The following is a 21,487-nucleotide window of genomic DNA, read 5'->3' as shown; positions in this document are numbered from 1 at the left end:
GAAGTGATGAATTCGAGGGCGTGTTAATTTTAGGGTTTCAAGTATTGCTTCACGCCATCTTTTGAAGACTGTTTAATGGCATTGAACTGCTTTATGATCACATCTTTTAATGCTATTCTTGGTACGAACCTTGTTGAATTGTTGTTTATGTTCTGCTTTATGATAATAATGATATATTTACAATCCTTTATATAACTAGATTACAACTTTTATTATATGTATTTATATCTAAATCAATATTTTTTAATATCATTTGACTATAAATTTAACTTTTATTATATTACTACAAGAAAAAAAAAACTTGTTGTTATAATAATTTTCATACATAAAATATTTAATATTTTGACGGTGTTGGATAAGGTTATTTATGTGCTATTTTCTTGTAAATGATGTTGTCGAATTATTATTTATAATTTATATATAATAACACTAAACTATACATTGCTCGATGTAAACTTAAATTAAATACTCATTAATTTAAAATAATTAACACATTTAAAAATTATCTTAAAAACACATTATTTTCGCTGGTAATTATTTTCATCTCTTAGATGCTTGTTAGATTAATCCTACATATATACCTCTTTTAATAATAAAGAATAGTTAAGGGTAGAAATGGAATATAAATGTTTCAGATAACATGATGTATGAAAACTATTGTTTACCATATCAAACTCTATATAATACTTCCTAAATCTTTTAAGGATGAAAATATATGTTTATTTTAAAATAAAATATTGGTATTTTTTAAATACCTAAAACGTCATTCTAGCGATAGAAAAATCAAGAAAAATTGTTTTTTCTTAGTTTCAAAACCTAATGAAATCAAATTCCAAAAGCTTAATTTGTGATGCAAAAGGCCCGAACTGCCTTAAACAGAAGGCTCATTCTCCCTGACCCAAGTTTGCAAAAATACTAAAATACTCTTAATAAAATTTGCAAAAATACAAAAATGCCCTTAATGAAATTTAATCATTTATGACGATCTCTCCAAACAATCACAGGCTTATCGGTAAATGTCTCTTCTATTACGAAGACCACCAGGTCGCGAAGCTTATCCAGGGAATGTTTTTTATTTACAATTAGGTTAAGGGAGCACCCAATCACAACACCCCCTCATTTTTGCTTTCACGGAGCAGCCACCACTGCGACCTTCGTTTTTGCACTGAACGCAGCGGGCAGTGTCGTCTTGTCATTCTTACGTTCGCATTTCTTCTATGAGGTAGTTGAAAAAAGAAATATCACTTAGCTTTCGGATATAAAAATCCATAAGTCAAAAAATATACTTCCGCATGCCCACATCGGGAACATAGTTAACTATTCCAGATATGTACATCCAGAATATAAAATCAAATTTCAGATAATGATATTCGTAACGCATTTCTGTGCATCCTACACCATTTTTCAAAATAAAGAAGACAAGGGCATAATGGGATTTTACAAAGTTTGGCGGGTGCAGGAAGCAATTGATTGGGTGCAGAAAGTAATATCCTAAACAGAATCCAAATCGCAGGCCGAGAAAGTTAGCTGGCCCAAACTATTCGGATCTTTTGAACGGTCTTTCGCAAATTTCACGCCGAAACGAACATTAGGGTTTACAGCACAAGTATTTACATATATATATATATATACAGCTGTGGCCACACCAATTTCACCATCAGCTTTTGATGGCACTGACACAATTTGTTCAATCAGTGAGGTGAGTTTTTCTTCTCTTTTTTCCTCTCCAATCCAAAAGTTTAGTAAAATTTCTATCAATGCAGGTGTTTTTGTGTTATTGAGTATTTTTTTTGTCATGGAAGTAACCCTAGTTATAGCAATGCGAATAAGAATTAGGAAGAGAAAATGGTTAAGGCTCTATATTAAGAGTCAACAGCAGGGGCTTCTACAATAGTTACCTGACTGCCGCTTAGAGCCAAGATGAAAACACCAGATGAAGATCCTTGAAAACAACCCCTTTTGTTTCAAGACACAAAATTCTGGTCAAATTTTTTGTTTTTGTTTTTGTCAATTGTTGTTGGCACTTAAGTCAGACACGGGTGTTTGTTGCCGAATCTCAAAACAAACAACCTTTTGCATGGTGCCTATATATAATCGGCTATTGATTCACGATTGAGGGAACTTTTTTTGTGGTTCCTTCAAATTTCAAGCAGCTATATGTTCTTGAATTTCAGCTATTCCTTTTTAACAATGCTTTCTTTTTTTCCCCCAATCAAAATCTGACCCAATCAAGAGATTATGAGACACTTTTATTAACTCAATACACTTATCTTAACATTATAAAACAAGTGAAATATAATGTTATTTTAAAGTATTGAATCTAATATTTAAAACTTTCACAACACTATTTTATACATTGTAAATGTATAGCATAGTTTGAGAGAAAGAAAAGAACCTCATTCTGTTAAATATTGCTTGTGAAGTAATAAATATGAAAAAAATATTCTTTAAATTTTATGGATAATGATTAATATTAATAATTAATGATAGTATCACGGTTGGTTCATCATGTTGTAAATTATAAACTTGGTATTGATACTAGTCAAATTATTTTATTCTTTTGCAACCTGTTTGGATCATGCCCTCTCTGAAAGTAGCCACAATTTATGCTGGTGTATATTTGAATTCACAATTATGTGATCTCATCTATTTTAATATTTATATTCATTTAGTGAAGAGTTAGTTTTTTAATGAAAGTATTACGAAAATCTGAGCAATGCATTATTATATTTTCTTGTGATTATAGTTTATCCTTCAAATCCATTCAGCTTGTTTTAACTGATGCATTTGTTCAGGTATAGTCTGAAAGCCAAAAGGGGAGGAAAATGAAGATCATTTCTGGACATTGTCTTTCATTGGAAGACATGTCACTTTCAAAAACTTAATAACTCTCTCAAAATCCTTCTGAAGGATTGATTCTGCTGATGAAAATGGGGCTTCAGATAGAGATTTAGAATGAGAAATCCAACCATTTTCTCAAAAATGCAAAGGACATGCAAAGGACTGTCCTTGGGAATGTTGTTTAAGATTATGAAGAACATAGAAATATAGTTGTGCATATTGTAGTGATTGTTCTTGTTTATTATCTGTTTGATATGTTCTAATTTTATTTACTTGTATATTCCCTATATCATTTGCCCAATATATTTTTTATATAACGTTGGGCATGACATAATGTGAACCTTTCTTTTTCTCTGTCTAATTTTATATCACACTTATCACTTGAGCTTATCATGGAGATTGATAAGAGGTGTTTGTCCTTTCACGCAATTCAAAGTTCTTCCCTTGAAATGGATCAATTCATACAAGTATATCTAGAATGATGCAGAATATGCAAGTTGTTTGCCTTGCTGATAGTGTCCAATTTTTAAAGAAAAAACTAATTTTGTATTCTGTTTTTAATATATGAAGATAAGAGTAAAAAGATAAAATATTATTTGACTCCTGCCTCAGGCCTAGTAGGAGATTAAGAATTTAAATAATTTGGCCATTCTTGTTCATTCCCATCAAGTTGTGATCTGATCTCTTTCCCTTCATACATGCTTAAGAAGATTATTAAAAAAATGTGTTGATTGATATTTTTTTTGTTGATTTTTATAAATGGCTTACGTATTCAATTCTGTCCCTAATTGTTATTATCAAGCAATGAAGACAGCAACATTAACTTTCATTTTGTTTTGTTTATAGCATCTTTCTAATGTCAACTTGCGTTCTCAAACAAATTATATTAGGTTTAGAGAAATTAGGTTTACTATTAGGTTTAGAGAAATTAGGTTCACTATTAGGTTTGGAGAAATTAGGTTTACTATTAGGTTTAGAGAAATTAGGTTTACTATACTAGTAAAATTGTCTAAATTATTCGGTTTTAGGACAGAAAATAGTAAAATTGTTTTTTAGTCAAACTTGAAATATTCTAACATAAATTATTTCACTTTAAAAGTAATTTAAATAAAAATTTAATTTTATGAAAAAAAATCATGATAGTTAATTTTACAATTCTACAAAAAATTCAATACTATTATGTGAATGCTCCTAAACACTCTTCAAACATCCTTAAAATCTTCTACAATTTATCATTTTGTTGGTAATATCGCGTAACAATATTTTTACTCACCAATTAAAGTCTAACTCGTTTAACATAATGTTTTTTATTATACATAAATTAAAAATAAAAAAAATGTTATGTTTTAGTATGTGAAAAGAAGTAAAAATATCTTCATAAACCAGGCGCTCACTAATGAGTACAGCATCTTCAGAATTGTAACCTTCCCATGGCATATAAGGGATAGATTTTAGTTTAACAAAATGAAGGGGAAAAATCATATAATTTTATAAAAGTAGTTTACTTTAGAAAAGTTTGACGGACTCGCGCATCTATTTGTTCATGCAGAAACCTATAACCGAATAAGAACTTATAAAAATTGTCTATTTATTTTGTAGAACAAATATACCCAAATGCTAACATCAATATTACAAAATGATGCATTGTTTAAAATGGAAAGTCATACCCTTTTGAGCATTGGTTTGGAAAGTCATACCCTTTTAAGTATGCCCTAGCTTTTAAGTATCTCCACTAGCCACCAAAGATCTTTATCTATTTTATTATTATTAATTACCACTAGCTACCATAGATTTGTTATATATTTGGGTGCAGTAATTTCACTGTATTGATAAAATTGAAGGATCAGTGAAATGGGTATCTGCATATCAGTTTCAGAAAAAGATGATGATGATGATGAGAATGTGACAATATTTGAAGAAAGGAAGAAGGTCCCAAATGGGAGTCAGAGACTTTTCTCTGTTTACTCCAAACAGGGTACCAAAGGACTCAACCAAGATGCTGCCTCCATTCACCAGGTTTCTTTTACAGTTTCACTGTTTAAAACATCAGACAAACCACTGAATTTTGTTTTGATTTTTCATTTCTCAGGCAGTTATGCATATCAAAGATATAGGCTAAAATCACATGGGACAACTCATGTATTTCTTAAATAAAAAAAAACACTTAGATTGAGAGAAAACATGCTACTCTGTAAGGCCAAAGAAAATCATCAACATTAATGAAGATTTATACTGAAATTTATCATTTGCTTGTAATTGAAAAAAGTTTACAAATCAAACCCAAATCATAGGTAGGTAAACGTTTGATCATATAGACTAATCTTTGTTGCATTCTTTATGTTGTAAATCTTAAGTAATAATCCTTAAAAAGCTAACAAACCTTTTACTTTTTGCTTTATATGTTTAATGACTATGCATTTAAAACAGTTTTACAATCTGTGATAGAAAAATCATGATTTTCAAGGTAACTATGATGAAAAATCAACAGATTTACTGCACATGATCATATGGTTATAAACTGTTTTCTCTTGCTTTGTCAGTCATTCGTTTTGTATCTAATTAAGATTTGTGGAGCACATAATCATTTTCATGTGCTTTTTCTCAACAAAAAAAAAGGATTATGGAATGGAAGATGGAACATATTGTGGTGTTTATGATGGTCATGGAGGGAATGGACACAGAGTGAGCAAAATGGTAAGCAGTCGATTATCTTCCCTCATACTGGACCAAAAGAATGTTCTTGAAAAGATTGATGCTATAGAAAATGGTTATTACAACACCACCTCAAAAAACCATGTTGGCACAATGAAAAAGGACTCAGCTGCAAACAACTTTCAGAAATGGAAAGAAGCAATTGTTAGTGCTTTCAAGGTGATGGAAAAAGAGGTCAAGCTTCAACATAATCTAGATTGCTCTTGCAGTGGAACCACTGCTGTAGTTATCATAAAACAGGTAAGAAAAATTGCTAGAAACTCATCTTCTATATAATAACTTGCTTTTGAACACACTAGTAAAACTCAGAGTTTTAGTAAACTAATGATATATTATCTAGTTTCTACTATCTAGATTTAATGAATTCTAGGAGAAATGAGCAATTCCAAAAATGAAACAATAGGAGAAATGAGCAATTCCAAAAATGAAACAAAATCACTACACCTCCTTAATAAAGCTTCCTATTAGTTTTCATATTTATTGTGAAAAGAACATAATGTAACAACAACAATACACAGGGTGAAGGTCTTGTCATAGCAAATCTGGGTGACTCAAGAGCAGTGATGGGAACAATATGTGATGAAAAACTCATTGCCACTCAGTTAACCACAGATTTGAAGCCTGAATTACCTCGTAAGATTCTTCTTATAAACTATAAACCTTGCAGATTCTTCTTTTAGGACACAACTTTTCTTCTTAAGGTCTAAACCTGCAATGCTTGCACTAATATCACTTGATGGTAACACAAAGTAAGTTAATGTTTAATATCACTATTGTTAGAATTGATATCACTGGGAGAAATTTCTGGTTTATACAAGTAACAATGCATGGTAGCTTTAAGAATAAATTAAAGTTTTTTGCATGTAAAACTATTCAAACCAAGTAAATTTATTTGGAAACAAATTGGAATGCAGGAGAAGCAGAAAGAATAAGAAGGTGCAATGGTTGTGTGTGTGCATCGAAGGAAGAACCAGAAATCCAGAGAGTGTGGATTCCAAACAATGATAACTCCCCTGGCCTAGCCATGTCTCGATCTTTTGGAGATTTCTTGCTCAAGAATCATGGTGTTATTGCTGTTCCAGATATTTCTTATCACTCTCTAACATCAAGTGACCAATTTATTGTTCTTGCTAGTGATGGGGTACGTGATACTTGCATAACAGAGTGTTATGTTTGCATGCAAGATTCAAAAGAAAAAGAGATAATAGTTAGCAACACACAATTTATCAGAGTAAATCATATTAATTATTTTGTAAAATGTTCTTTATACTAATCCTCTTCAGTGCTTTAAAAATTATCATGTTAACATTTTTTGTGCATTACACTAACTCTTAATTGTTTGGAAAATATTTATACTATTCCTATAAGAAATATTACTGGAATTAATAGAAAAAAAAAGAATTTGTGTAATTTTACGAAATTTCAATAGTGATTAATGTAATGTATTTATTAGATTATTTAGATAAGAAATGAGACTCACAGTATATGTTGTGATTTTAATAATTCTAATCAAAGTCAAGGAAGATGTGATTCACATTCAATTATTTTGTACATCATTCATTTGTATTTACCTTTAAACACATCATTTATTATATCTCAACTCAAGTTTATCTCTCTTAAATAAATTGTTGTACAGTTTGTTATATCAGTAAAATTTTCCAATAGATTGTGTTAAAAAATGTTTACTAACTTTTCAAAAAGGTTACCTAATACATATTAAAATTCTCACAACAATTTCTACAATGTTTTTGGAGTGTTTATCTCTTTCCATTACATCATTTATTACATTTTAAATTTACATTTGTTAGTGGTATAAATTGTTATACAATTTTCTGATTAGAAATTGATCCCTGTTATTGTGTGGAATTAGCTAGTGGAGTGTATTTTTGCACAAGCATTCTCTAAGGACTTTTTTGTTTGTTTTTCTTGCTTATAGGTGTGGGATGTACTTAACAACAATGAGGTTGCATCAATTGTGTGGAGTGCAGAGAGTGAAGAGGTTGCAGCAAGAGCAGTGGTGGAAGCAGCCACTACTGCATGGAAAGACAAGTTTCCTTCCTATATGGCAGATGACTGCACGGTGGCTTGTCTCTTCCTGCACCAGAAACCACAACTTCAGCCTTTTCAAAACTAACTTTCATAGTGTTCCTTCACTAATATTCTAGACACCATTTTTCCTTAAATCATGCTTTGTGAAAAGGCCACAATGATGTTCATTGAAAACTAGATGTTAGCAGGGGAAAGAAACTGAGAAAGAGGAAAATTACTTCAATCACTGCTAGATATTGCAAGTGTTTAAGTGATGTTTTGTGTATTTTTTTAAATTAGATATATCTTATGCTTTAGATGTCTCATTTTTTAAGAAAAGTAATGATAGTATAAAATTTATAATCAAACACAAAAATTGCTTTATTTCACAGTTAATTTTGAATTCTGAATCAAATCAACTTGAAACCAAATATTTATCAAATACAAGTTAACTGATGTTTAACATTAATTTAAATAATTTATTGTGAATACCGATTAGTCACTAAAAAATAAAAATTACTGTACAAGTTCATCAAAATATAATACTTCATAACTGAAGGATCAATATGATAGTAAGACGATAGGGTATTTACATAGCAAAGACTTTTAATGCACTTAAAATGACAATGGAATGAAGGTTGGATTGTTATGCATGCTTAATTCGAGCAAGTCATCATCATAAGAGATTGGTATCCTTAATCTGCCATGAACAGAGTTAGATTCGCTTCACCTGTTGAAGATCGCACAAGATCGTACATTGATTAGAGATTAGAATATTTCATAATATATAAGTCGGTTTTATCACGTTGACTACGATTCGCTTCACCTGATAGTTCAGGTTTATCTTGCCTGATGCCTGCAACCAAATGTAGAGGACTCCTCTTGAGAAGAATCCTCTTTCTTTTGCAGTGGTGGCTGCTTAACATTTGGCTGACTGAACTGCTTGTGCATTATTATAAACAATGACGAGAAACTACTTATTACAGAGGAAATAATTATACGAGTAATCTTGGTTCTGACACAAATTCATAACACTTGTTTAAGAGGAAAACAACACAACTCTAACACTAACTGGGGGCTGCTTCTTGCTATCCCAGATAATAGGTACATATACATCCAAAACCAAAACAAACTTCACTGTTTTATTCAATACAAGGAACACAAATATGTAAAGTGTTTTAACACTGAAAACAGAAGGGTCCTCAAACTCCTTTGCTTTTTTCATGATCTCTTTGTAAGCATTTGGTTCTCGAACCTTAATGATGCTCCACAATACACCACCCCTTGTCCGAAATCGGCTACCATCAACAGTCTTCTGGCCTCCACAAGACTGTATAGTATCCACCTGTGATTTTCACATTTGATTATACAAGTTTACGACATGTGTATCAAATTGGACAAATCAGAAAAGAACACTGAAAACAATTAAAAAACACCAAATCCATTAATTAGAGATTCAAGTTAGCAATAGATTTGGATACATTATTGACACATATTGGTGCAGTATTCAAGAGCATTGGATATGTGAAACTATTTGAATTATTCTTACTCTTCCCTTTCTTTTAAAATGTTTTCTATATAGCATTGAAACCACCATATCCATAATCGAATTATTACAAGCAATAAATACAATTAAAAGAAAAGAAAGTGTCTAGAATTATCAATATGAGTGAATAAGGAGAACAGACGAACAGTTCAGAGTCATGTGGGGAAGGGAAACTCGGCACATTCAAGTACCAACCAAAATTTCATTAGTAGATGTTCTTAAATTGTTTTTCAGCCTCCAAACGACCATGATATTTCACTGAAAGATCAACTAAAAGAAAGAAAAAAAACAACTTTCAACATGAAAGCAACATTTCAGTGAGGATTCCAATACCTCACTGATGATATCACTTAATGCAGAAACTCCAATACCATGTATGACTTTTTCTCTTTCAGCCCCCGACATACATCTATCACAAACCTGAAAGAACAACTAAATTTATTAGAAATTAACAAATTCATCAGTATGTAATTAAGGATAAGGATTAAGGATTGGTGAGTAGTGGTGCTACAATGAGGTATCTGTCTTGTTACCAGACATCACATATTGATACTTTAAACCCGAAAACAACCTCACAACTTGCAAGGTTTTCGTACATCTATCTTTCTTTTCCCATTAGTTGGGAGTCTGATGTACAACCATTCATTACATTTAAGTCAAGCTGTACACGTGTAGACTCTCTATTGAGTTGGTTGGTATTTGTATTTGGTACGTCTGTGCTCATAGATGCTCCTAAAGACTAAAGTCAAATGCTAAAAGTTTGGCCAACTTGATTCATAACAGGATAACTTTACTTTGAAAACCAAAGGAATGATGGGAAGTGTATGGTGATGCTATGTCCTAACTTCAATATGCAGTGCTGAAACAGCTTTCACAACCATACTCTTTTTTGAAGAATTTAATTAATTTGCCATAAATTGTGGTGCTTATTTGATAAAAGAAATCTAATATCAACAGAATGATGGGATATTTTGGTGGTGCTGCAGTGTCCTAACTTCACTCTACTGTGTTGACATCACTTTCACAAATTTAATTATGTTACAGGTTGTGGTGCTTATTCGAAAAATCTATTATCATTTATACAATTTGGTCATATAACTTTTTCTGTTAAAATTCGTTTGTTAAGAATTCAATGTCAGTTGAAAAAAAATTTACATTGCATAAAAATGAGTAAAATGGATAATATATAAGGAGAAGAATCCATAAACTTGTTGCCTTAAGATTTTAGATTAATGATGGTGTTTGTAAATTTAAGTTTTATCCAAGTGCTAAATCTTCTTGGTGTCTTCTTTCGAAGAATCTAAAGATAGTATTAGAGTTAGATTCACCTTGGTGACAGTTCAGACGAGTATACAATAAAGTAGATGAAGAATTTTAAAGTTTGAAGATTCTTTGAAGGGTTATCGTTACTATCTTCATGCTTAAATATGCTTTCACTTGAGAGAGGTGTTCTAACGCAGAAAAGACTCACTTGGGGAAGAGGTTGTTAGAAATTCAAGGTGAGTTAAAAGTTTCATAAAAATATATATAACTAAAAGAAACCATAAATCTATTATCTTAAAAAAATTTAATGGAAGATGATGTCTTAGTCTCTTGTTCACTATTTGTTGTTACGATCTCTCTTAGTTGTCTCCCTTAAAGAACCTAACACTTTTTTATTGTATATATTTTTCTTTTATAAGACCAAAATATACTTTCTTGAAGACAATATTATTTGAAACAACTAGAACTATTATTAACATCAGAATTTTTTTTCCTATTTAGTATTTTGTTAGCATTAAACTCAAAGTTGTCATTATTTTTATTTTAAAATTTGAATAGTCAATAATTATTAGCTTTAATTCTAGTTTTGAATGTCATTTATACTATGATCTTAAATGCAATTTATAATATAGCTTTTATAAGAGAGGATGTAGAATTTGAGAAGTCTATTTTGAGACTATGTACCGAGATTGTATTCTCATTTGAAAAGTAGCAGCAAAATAAAAGTTATATTCTTTTTTCACAAATTGGTATCTGAGTTAGGGTCACTATAACCAATAATTTGTCCCTGCCCCTACTAACAAAGATGACAAGATTTTTAAAAGGTGGTTCAAAAAGGTTTTGAAGAACCAGAGAAAACACCATTGGTTACTCGGCGGCCCAAAACAAAGTGTTGAAAGAGACATGATCGAAAGATAAGGCAAATTTGTACATGTTGTATCGAGTTGTTGATGAGGCAATCTCTGAGAAGATTGTTGGTGCATCCACTTCAAAGAAAGCAGCGCAATCTGAGTTAAACAAATGCATTTTCAAACTCTACGCGGTGAGTTGGAGACCACGAAGATGAAGGATTCAGAAGAAGTATCTAGTTACATCACTCGTGTACAAACGGTAGCCAATTAACTAAAACGCAATGGAGAGACTCTCATGGATGCAAGGGTCATGGGAAAAATTCTTTGGTCATTGACCGATAACTTTGAAAATGTTATATGTGCAATCGAGGAGTCAAGAAATTTGGAAGAGATGACCATTGATGATCTTTCGGGTTCTCTTGAAGCACATGAACAACGAAAGAAGAAAAAGAAGCAAAAAGTCTTGGAAGAAGCCTTACAAACAAAGATGACCAACAAAGAAGACAAGATGATGTACGTGTAAGAAATTATGTAAATTAATTTCTATAAAGTGACTCACATGACTTAGAGTTTGGGCTTTGGGCCCAAATATGATTTAATAATAATAATAATAGAATAAAGGCCCATTGGTTAATGTGAGAAATATATATATATATATATATATATATATATATATATCTGATGATATACCTAATGAAAACCTACATATGATGGAGATTGGGTACTAAAGGCTATAAGGTTCTGTCTCTGCAAATAATAGTTGTCTCACTGTTAACCATCACGAAAGTGTGTGACAAGAACGGAATTGCAAGAGATAGATTGGGATAGAGGAGATAAAGTAACTGCTCAATTAGGATCACTCATGGATCAAGGTAAGTGCCTATTTCTTCTTCACTTTTATGTTTTGTGTGAGAATCATGATATGATAAGATCTATATGTGAACACATTATTGTATCAGAGCCTCGTTGCTCATTTTTGTGATTCTCCATTAACGCTTCTCCAAAATTTAAAGAACCCTAATTTTAAAGATATTCCCAATTTTTAAGAATCCTAATTTAAAATTAGGGTTTATAAATTAAGGTTTTCATTCCTCTATAATAATTCCCTAATTGTCCTAAGCCATCAATATTAGAGAACCCTAATTTTAATTAATCCCAATTGAAGAACCCTAATTTTAAAATTAGGGTTTATGCATCAATGTCATTAACGGCGTAAAACCCTATGAACCTATAAGTGGGACCGCAAGCCTTCGCCGCTGTAATCCTGTGTTTTTTCGTCACCACCCATAACTGCAGCGGCATGGTGGCACACTCGGTGCGGTGGCGGCATGGTGGCACACTCAGTGCCGTTGCGCTTGCGGCATATCTTCGTTTTCTGACCTCCGCGCCCAGCGATGGTTCACGCGGTGGGGCGCGGCGACGCAGTGGTTGCGCAGCGCGAGCGATGGTCGCTGGACCTTGTTCGCGCGCAGTGGCGTCGGGGTTGGAGAGAAAGAGCGACTGCGTCGCGCGGTGGTTCGGCGCGAGCGTTCGCATAAAGGCCGGCAACGCGCGGTGGTCCTTGGCTGGTAGTTGCCGCATGATGCATGGTGATTGTGATTGGTTTTTAGGATTTCATGATAAAGTGAAAGGTGGTGGCTGTGATTGGTTTTTAGGGTTTCATGAAAGGGAATTGTATTATAATATAAAATAAGGGAATTGTATTATAATATAAAATAATGAAACAATATATAAATAAATAAAAAAATAGTGGACCGTGTACGAGTAATTCTCTGCACCTAACATCATGTTTCTTTATTTTTATTTTTATTTATTTTATTTTGATTAATGTTTAATTAAAGTTTTAATTCAAATTTTTTTATGTTATTATTCTTAATTAATTCAATTTGAATTATATTAAAATTTAATTAAAGTTTTAATGATTATGTTCATTAAATTAAAGTTTAATTAAAGTTTTAATGAAATTTTATTATGTTTTAATGTAATTTTATTTGCATTAAATTAAAGTTCAATTAAAGTTTCAATGAAATTTTATTATGTTCATTGAATTAAAGTTTAATTAATTGACTGAAAGTGAGGAATGGAAAGTTATTTTTCCGCCTTATGTATTTAATTTTAAATTGAAATTTTGGAATTATTTGTATGATAGATTTGTAATCACCAAAGTGATCAAATCTTTAAGTTTTATTTAATTCCAGATTACTGATAAATTTTATTCCAATTACCTATAAAATGGATGCTAAATTATTTATATATATGGGTAAATGGAAATTCATTATTATAGGGCATTATGGATCACCCAAAGGTTGATTAGTTGTCCTTATAATTAATGGATATGATTGTTGGTAGTGAGTATGTGTTATTAGTTTTGCTTGTATATCCAAAGATAACAAGTGTTTCTAGTTAATGCATACATCTTGCCAAATAAAGTTAATACTATTCGCATCATTATGTTTTGTGTATTAATGGATCTCCCAAAGGAGAACATTAGTATACATATAATGTTTTCTGAATCTGTATAGTATGTTTAGTTTATGACTCGAAGTATTAATGTTAAGCATGTGTGATTGCAGTATCTGTTCCTGTAGCCTTACGTTCACAAGTTACGTCTGTTCCAGTCTTTAATGCTTATTATGTATGTTTTGAATCAAACTTAACTGAAGTTCCACATAATTCTTGGTGGATTGATTCTGGATGCACAACTCATGTTTCTAACATGATGCAAGGATTCCTTTCAACCCGAACCATAAAGCCAAATGAAAAGTTTGTCTTCATGGGAAATAGAGAGAAGGTTCCAATGGAAGCAGTCGGGACTTATCGTTTAATCCTTGACACTGGATTTTATTTAGACCTGATGGATACTTTTTACGTACCTAGTATATCTAGGAATTTAGTATCATTGTCTAAACTTGATGTTGCCGGATACTCTTTTAAATTTGGGAATGGATGTTTCAGTTTATATCAGCGTACCTATTTGATTGGATCTGGTACTCTTTATGATGGATTATATAGATTGAATCTCGATAATCTATATGCTGAAACTCTTATGACCTCGCATCATGATGTTGGCATTAAACGAAGTTTGGTGAATGAATGTTCTGCTTTCTTATGGCACAAACGTTTGGGATATATTTCCAAGGAAAGAATGGAGAGATTGGTAAAGTATGAAATACTTCCAAGTTTGGATTTTACTGATCTGAATGTATGTGTGGATTGTATTAAAGGCAAACAAACAAAACACACAAAGAAGGGAGCCACAAGAAGTACTCAGCTTCTTGAAATTATACACACTGATATATGTGGACCTTTTGATGCAAGTTCTTTCAATAAAGAAAGGTATTTTATCTCCTTCATTGATGATTTTTCACGTTATGGTTATGTCTATTTACTGCATGAAAAATCGCAAGCGGTGAATGCCTTGGAAGTTTATATAAATGAAGTGGAAAGGCAATTAGACAGAAAGGTGAAAATTGTCAGGTCAGATAGAGGTGGTGAATATTATGGAAAGTATGATGAAAGTGGACAACACCCTGGTCTGTTTGCTAAGTTCCTTGAGAGACGTGGTATTTGTGCTCAATACACAATGCCAGGTACACCACAACAAAATGGTATTTCAGAAAGGCGTAATCGAACCTTAATGGATATGGTTAGGAGCATGTTAAGTAAGTCAACTGTACCTGTTTCATTGTGGATGTATGCTTTAAAAACTGCCATGTATCTATTGAACGGGGTTCCTAGTAAGGCAGTTCAAAAGACACCTTTTGAATTATGGACAGGAAGGAAACCCAGTTTGAGACACCTGCATGTTTGGGGATGTCAGGCAGAAGTTAGAATATACAATCCGCAAGAGAAGAAATTGGATGCAAGAACAATCAGTGGATATTTCATTGGTTATCCAACAAAGTCAAAAGGTTATATGTTTTATTGTCCTACCCATAACACAAGAATTGTTGAATCTGGAAATGCACGGTTCATTGAAAATGGTGAAACCAGTGGGAGTGATACTTCACAAAATGTGGAGATTAAGAAAGTTAGAGTACATGTTCCTTTAACTAGTACCTCTACTCCAAGTATTGTTGTTCCTAATGTAGTTGAACCACTCAACAATGAAGAAGAACAACAAATTAATAATCACTAAGTTAACAATGAACCTGTAGTAGAACAACCACAAGAAATAGTATAAAGAAGATCTACTATTTCGAATGATTATGTGGTTTATCTACAAGAGTCAGAAAAATGACTTAAGTATTGATAATGATCCAGTTTCATTTTCAGACGCCATCAATGATGATAATTCTGATAATGGTTAGATGCTATGAAAGATGAGCTTAAATCAATGGCATAGAATGATGTATGGGGCCTTATAGAATTGCCAGAAGGATGCAAGAGAGTCGGGTGTAAATGGGTCTTTAAGACTATATGTGACTCTCATGGCAACTAATGATCTTGGTCTATTAAGTGAGACTAAGAAGTTTCTCTCTAATAACTTTGAGATGAAATATATGGGTGAGGCATACTATGTGATAGGAATTGAAATATTCCGTGACAGATCACAAGGACTGTTAGGTTTGTCTCAGAAAACATATATTAATAAAGTTTTAGAGAGATTCAGAATGGATAAATGTTCGACATCTCCTGTTCCAATACAGAAAGGAGACAAATTTAGTCTCATGCAATGTCCAAAGAATGACTTGGAACGGAAACAGATGGAGAATATACCTTATGCATCTATTGTTGGGAGTTTAATGTATGCTCAAACTTGTACACAACCAGATATTAGTTTTGTAGTTGGTATGCTTGGTAGATACCAGAGTAATCCAGGATTGGATCATTGGAAAGCTGCAAAGAAAGTTTTAAGATACTTGCAAGGAACGAAGGATCACATGCTTACTTATAAAAGATTTGATCATTTTGAGGTGATTGGATATACAGATTCAGATTTTGCTGGCTGTGTGGATACACGAAAGTCTACATTTGGTTATGTGTATCTTTTAGCCGGAGGAGCGATTTCATGGAAAAGTGCGAAGCAGTCAGTCATCGTTGCGTCCACTATGGAGGCTGAATTTGTGGCATGCTTTGAGGCCACAGTTCAGGCTAATTGGTTGCGGAATTTTATTTCAGGACTTGGAATTGTTGACAGTATTGTCAAGCCGCTGAAAATTTATTGTGATAACTCCGCAGCAGTCTTCTTTTCTAAAAACGACAAGTATTCCAAAGGTGCTAAACATGTGGAATTGAAATACTTTGCCGTTAAAGAAGAAGTTCAGAAACTTAAAGTGTCAATAGAACATATTAGCACTGATCTTATGATTGCTAACCCTTTAACAAAAGGGTTACCGTCCAAAACATTTACTGGTCATGTTATAAATATGGGCATTATGTCTACTAGTGAATTATGAATGTTGTTAATGCTTATTTGACACTCTGAGCTCATTGATAAATAAAGTTTCTGAAATTTATGTTGTTTTCTACTTTATGTATATGCATGCAAATTATGTTATTATGGTGTGGAAAACAAATTATGTTGTTATTGATGACAATGACATTATGTTTGAACCTATTATGGATTTCTCACTATAAAGTCATATTAAGGAGAAAGAATGATATAGTAGTACATGGAAGGAAATGTGTTGATTCAAATGACATGTAACCGCCATGACTCTTATTATTTCTGTATTCTTGATTATGAATAATGATAGAACCAATTTATGTAAGGCCTTTTAAATGCGCATTTATGTAATTATTAAATCATGAAAGTATTATAACTCATATGAGTCAAGTGGGAGAATGTAAGAAATTATGTAAATTAATTTCTATAAAGTGACTCACATGACTTAGAGTTTGGGCTTTGGGCCCAAATATGATTTAATAATAATAATAATAGAATAAAGGCCCATTGGTTAATGTGAGAAATATATATATATATATATATATATATATATCTGATGATATATCTAATGAAAACCTACATCTGATGGAGATTGGGTACTAAAGGCTATAAGGTTCTGTCTCTGCAAATAATAGTTGTCTCACTGTTAACCATCACGAAAGTGTGTGACAAGAACGGAATTGCAAGAGATAGATTGGGATAAAGGAGATAAAGTAACTGCTCAATTAGGATCACTCATGGATCAAGGTAAGTGCCTATTTCTTCTTCACTTTTATGTTTTGTGTGAGAATCATGATATAATAAGATCTATATGTGAACACATTATTGTATGTGTTCAATTTACGTTCATTCATGTTTTGACTTACAGTACATGCAACATAAACGAGGAAGAGAAGACGGACGCGGAGGTCGCAGTTTTTATCACAACGAATGTCGTGGTCATGGAAACAACAAGAAAGAGAAAGAGAGGAGACAAATGAACCAACAAAACTGGCGTGGACGAGGTTGTGATCGTGGTGGTCATTCACATCATTCAAATGTTGAATGTTACAATTGCGACAAATATGGACACTAACAAAGGAGTGCTATGCCAAAAAGAAAGTGGAAGAAAATGATGGTCAATGAAGGCGTCATTCTGGATAGTGACATGGTATGGTATCTAAACCAGTGTTATCAATATCGGATAACGGATCATATCGGAGACCCCAAATTTCCTTTATAGAGTTATAACGAAACCCATATCGGATTATGGCGGAAGCATGGCGGTCAAAAGAAATATAATATATATATATATATATATATATATATATAACTTCAAAAAATGCAAAAATAATGGAAGAGACAATCATAACTAAAGATTATATTATGTCTAAAGATTCAAATAACAATAATATGAAATCAAAACATCACAAATTTAAAGTTCAAAACATAAAACAACAACAAAACCAAAAGAAATTGTCTTATGTTTCTAACTATCAGACTCTTCTTCAATCCCCACATAATTGTCTTCAATATGATCTAATGGGGCATATCCCTCCTCCTCTTCCCCTTCAGAGAAACTCTTGTCAAAATTAAGTAATTTTTCAAACTTTGAATCAGAGCTATCATGCAATTCATTCTCAACCCCAATTTGAATCTTCTCTTTGTCCTTTCTTGTTGGGGATAAAGTTGCAGTTGGACCTTTCTTAGAAGCATGGGAAGAGCCAATGAAAATACCATCACCACTAGATGGTAACTTTCTTTTGTTGGTTGCTTGTCTCCGTGTGTAAATTATTGGTTCTCCAACCCCTGAAGCTTCATAAACAATTTCCCAATTAAGAGTGGGATCATCATCAAAGACCAACTCATTTCCCACGTCTTCAGTATCATCATCTACTTGTCCCACTAACCACTCATTGCACTCATCAATGTCATTGAGTAGAATAGGGTCTATTTCATCCCTAATATTATATCTTTGAGCAAGTTGTTGGTTATATTTTACGTAAACCAAATCATGCAACCTTTTGTGCTCCAATCTGTTCCTTTTTTTGGAATGAATCTGCAAATATAATGTGAATTAATTTCTTTCTACATCCTACAAGATAATAATGAAATGAGTCTTGTATTACTTACTTGCTCAAATACACTCCAATTCCGCTCATATCTTGATGAGCTACATGTCAAACTTAAAATCTTGATGGTTAACTTCTGTAAATTGGGAGCTGCGTGCCCATAATTCTTCCACCATTGAGCTATAAAAGTAAAAAAGGTAACTTAGAATGTATGATATAATTTATATGTTAACGCACGCATTTTAGAAAGCATTTAACTGTCTCATCTGGGGTTGTGGTCTTCCTTGATTCTTTGGCAAAGTCATCACCAAACAGTCCACTTCCACTCTTATAAAGAGGCAACTCGGTTAAATTTTTTTGTTGCACATCTTTACTTGGCACCAACCTCTTGATGCAAGCATACAATTCATTTGTAACTTCCAAATCATATTCCATTTTTGGATTAGAATAATAAAACTCTGGATTCAAAAAGTGACCCGCTGCATGCAAGGGGCGATGAAGCTGACATGTCCATCTATTATCAATTATTGTAAATACATCTTTGTACTTACTTTCATTGTTATTGAATGACTTCATTATTGTTTCTTTTGCTTTCTCCATTGTTTCATATATATAACCCATTGCTGCTTTTCTCTCTCCATCAACCAAACGAAGTACATGAACTAGAGGAGCCATGACTTTGAGAGTAAATACAACATGATTCCAACATGAAGGCATAAGAACAATTTTGGTAGCTTCTTTCCCCTTAGCTTCCTTATACAACTTGTTTTTGCTCCAATCATCTGAAGCAAACATTTTTCTCAAATTTCCCTTCTCTTGATACAACCTTTGTAGTGTTAAATAAGAGGTAGCAAACCTTGTAACTGCATGTCTTACCAATTCCCTCTTATTTGTAAATTGTTTCAATAAACTCAAGGTACTAGAATGGCTATAGATGAAGCCAACAAGATTAACTCCTCTCTGAATCGTCTTCTTTATCAAAGGAATCTTTCCGATGTCTTCAAGCATCAAATCTATACAATGGGCAGCACAAGGAGTCCAATAAAGATTAGGTCTTTTTGCTTCCAGTAATCTACCAACAAAGACATAATTACTACCATTATCTGTGATAACTTGAACGACATTTTCTTCTCCAATATCCTCCACAAGAGCATCAAGCATCTCAAAGAGCTTTTCTCCTGTCTTCACAAATTTAGAACCATCAATCGACTTGACAAACATTGTCCCTGCAGGAGAGCTCACCAAAAAGTTAATCAAACACCATTGCTTTCGATCAGTCCATGCATCTGACATGATAAAACAACCATGCCTGCTCCCTTGCAATTTATGATCTTTCAACAACTTTTCGGTGTACTCAACTTCCTTGTTGAGGAGTGGAACTCTAATCTCATGATAGCTAGGAGTTGGCAAATTAGGTCCATAAGCACCTATAGCATCAATCATATCTTGAAAGCTCTTCAATCTTACAAGATTGAATGACAAACCCGCTTGATACCAAAATCGAGCAATATATTGATGAACGGATGCCTTTAAGTTCTTGTCACATGCTTCTTTAATATTAGTCTGCGTGAGTTGTTCTCTCTTTCTCTTCTCTATTACAACATTTGGATTTCTAATAAAGGCATCCATTGGTCCTTTTTTTCCACCACTATTTCTCTCCCTATCATTACTGGCGGTGGAAATTTCAACTTCATCTTCACTTTCAATATTATCACATGTCGTCGCACCATATACGTGATTAACGGAACAAGTGGTTGTTTTTTCTTTCAATAAATTCCAAAGCTCTTCTCTTACATTTTTAGGAGTCTTGGTGCAAGCAACAACATTGCCTTTCTTCGCCATCAAATGTTCTTTGGTCCTAGTAACTCCGCCTTTCATAATTTTTCCACAGTAGTTACAAACAATTGTATTTAAATTTGTGTCATCCAATGGATGACAATGTTTCCAGCCTGGATCACTTCTCTGGGATGTTCTTGAAGTGTTTTGTTCATTGGCCATTATGCTAGAAAATAGGAATATTTTTCTAAAATAATTATATTGAAAGTGAAAAAGAAAAAGAAAAAAAAATCACTTGAACAGCAACAGGCGGCGGCGGTGGCAGGCAGCAACGGTCAGTGGTGGCAGAGAGAAATAAGAATGTGTAGTGGCTGTGGTTTAGGGTTTAGGGTAATATGTGTTTTAATTGGGCCCAAAATAGGCCCAAAAGCCACACGTCAGTTTTTAAAATTTTAAGGTTGAAATAGTGGGCCAAAAGCCATACTAATAAGGTGTTTAAATTAGGGTTGCCTTCAGAGTCACACGTCAGTTTTAAACTTTTAGTATTTTTAATTTAAATTTTAAAGTTTTTATTATTTTAAATCTGAAATGGGCCTTTGGCCCAAATCTTTTTGTCTTAGAAATTAGGGTTAGGGCTTTTGCACCCTTCTTCTTCTTCAGCTGCCGCAGCCCTTCTTCTTCATCAACTCCTCCAAGCTCCGCTGCCAACAATTTTTACCGATATTTTGGATATCTCCGATATCCGTTATCGCTCCGCCATGCCAATAGCGGCCGCCATGCGAAATCTGATTCGCCATCGCCTTGTTGTGGCGGTGGTCTGGAATTCCGCCATCGAAATCCGCCATGGCGACGCCATGACCGATATGTGATAACACTTATCTAAACACTGGTGCTAGTAATCATATGTGTGAGCACAAACATCTCTTTCTTGATATACAAGAGATAGAAGATGGACATGTGTCTTTTGGAGTCTCAACAAAGGTTCCCATCAAAGGTTGGGGAAAAATATGTTTTTTTCTCAAACGGATGG

At 33.0% G+C, this 21,487-nt stretch overlaps 3 protein-coding genes across 7 annotated transcripts; 1 reads left to right on the top strand and 2 right to left on the bottom strand.

Annotated features, from left to right (window-relative positions):
- The first annotated feature begins 1,594 nt into the window (after positions 1-1,594).
- On the top strand, positions 1,595-7,957 carry LOC137816609 (probable protein phosphatase 2C 72). Of its 2 annotated transcripts, none has more exons than XM_068619821.1 (6): positions 1,595-1,699; positions 4,683-4,857; positions 5,458-5,793; positions 6,072-6,186; positions 6,468-6,694; positions 7,490-7,957. In XM_068619821.1, the coding sequence occupies exons 1-6, from the start codon at positions 1,668-1,670 to the stop codon at positions 7,685-7,687; spliced, it is 1,083 nt and encodes a 360-aa protein (XP_068475922.1). In that variant the 5' UTR covers positions 1,595-1,667; the 3' UTR covers positions 7,688-7,957. The 2 variants fall into 2 exon arrangements, with proteins under 2 accessions (XP_068475922.1, XP_068475923.1); XM_068619822.1 differs by having other exon boundaries at positions 1,642-1,699; positions 4,712-4,857.
- A 637-nt stretch (positions 7,958-8,594) lies between these two features.
- Positions 8,595-9,984, bottom strand: LOC137816608 (uncharacterized). 4 transcript variants are annotated; one of them, XR_011081838.1, is made up of 3 exons: positions 9,724-9,984; positions 9,461-9,547; positions 8,595-8,926 (listed from the first exon to the last, which is right to left on the bottom strand). XR_011081838.1 is itself a non-coding variant. In XM_068619820.1 (3 exons), exons 1-3 carry the CDS (start codon positions 9,723-9,725, stop codon positions 8,621-8,623), a joined length of 420 nt encoding a protein of 139 aa, XP_068475921.1. In that variant the 5' UTR covers positions 9,726-9,969; the 3' UTR covers positions 8,595-8,620. The 4 variants fall into 4 exon arrangements, 1 of the variants encoding a protein (XP_068475921.1); XR_011081837.1 differs by having other exon boundaries at positions 9,661-9,981; XR_011081836.1 differs by having other exon boundaries at positions 9,639-9,977.
- An 8,114-nt stretch (positions 9,985-18,098) lies between these two features.
- LOC137815345 (uncharacterized) lies at positions 18,099-20,679 on the bottom strand. Its single transcript, XM_068618490.1, has 3 exons — positions 18,915-20,679; positions 18,743-18,861; positions 18,099-18,668 (listed from the first exon to the last, which is right to left on the bottom strand). Exons 1-3 carry the CDS (start codon positions 20,677-20,679, stop codon positions 18,099-18,101), a joined length of 2,454 nt encoding a protein of 817 aa, XP_068474591.1.
- Between the last annotated feature and the right edge of the window lie 808 nt (positions 20,680-21,487).

The sequence above is a fragment of the Phaseolus vulgaris genome, chromosome 1 (assembly GCF_000499845.2).
Source record: "Phaseolus vulgaris cultivar G19833 chromosome 1, P. vulgaris v2.0, whole genome shotgun sequence".
In the NCBI taxonomy this organism is placed as follows: domain Eukaryota; kingdom Viridiplantae; phylum Streptophyta; class Magnoliopsida; order Fabales; family Fabaceae; genus Phaseolus; species Phaseolus vulgaris.
This window is presented reverse-complemented; position numbering and strand designations above follow the sequence as displayed.

Coding starts and splice junctions, on each gene's coding strand:
- LOC137816609 (XM_068619821.1), top strand. CDS start 1,668: ATGGCACTGACACAATTTGTTCAATCAGTGAG. Junction 6,187..6,467: donor TTTGAAGCCTGAATTACCTC/GTAAGATTCTTC, acceptor ATTGGAATGCAG/GAGAAGCAGAAAGAATAAGA. Junction 6,695..7,489: donor TTGTTCTTGCTAGTGATGGG/GTACGTGATACT, acceptor TCTTGCTTATAG/GTGTGGGATGTACTTAACAA.
- LOC137816608 (XM_068619820.1), bottom strand. CDS start 9,725: ATGTACGAAAACCTTGCAAGTTGTGAG. Junction 9,548..9,698: donor AAAACCTTGCAAGTTGTGAG/GTTGTTTTCGGG, acceptor TTGTTCTTTCAG/GTTTGTGATAGATGTATGTC. Junction 8,927..9,460: donor TAAGTGATATCATCAGTGAG/GTATTGGAATCC, acceptor TGAAAATCACAG/GTGGATACTATACAGTCTTG.
- LOC137815345 (XM_068618490.1), bottom strand. CDS start 20,679: ATGGCCAATGAACAAAACACTTCAAGAACATCCCAGAGAAGTGATCCA. Junction 18,862..18,914: donor ATGCTTTCTAAAATGCGTGC/GTTAACATATAA, acceptor TTACTTTTATAG/CTCAATGGTGGAAGAATTAT. Junction 18,669..18,742: donor ATTGGAGTGTATTTGAGCAA/GTAAGTAATACA, acceptor TTATATTTGCAG/ATTCATTCCAAAAAAAGGAA.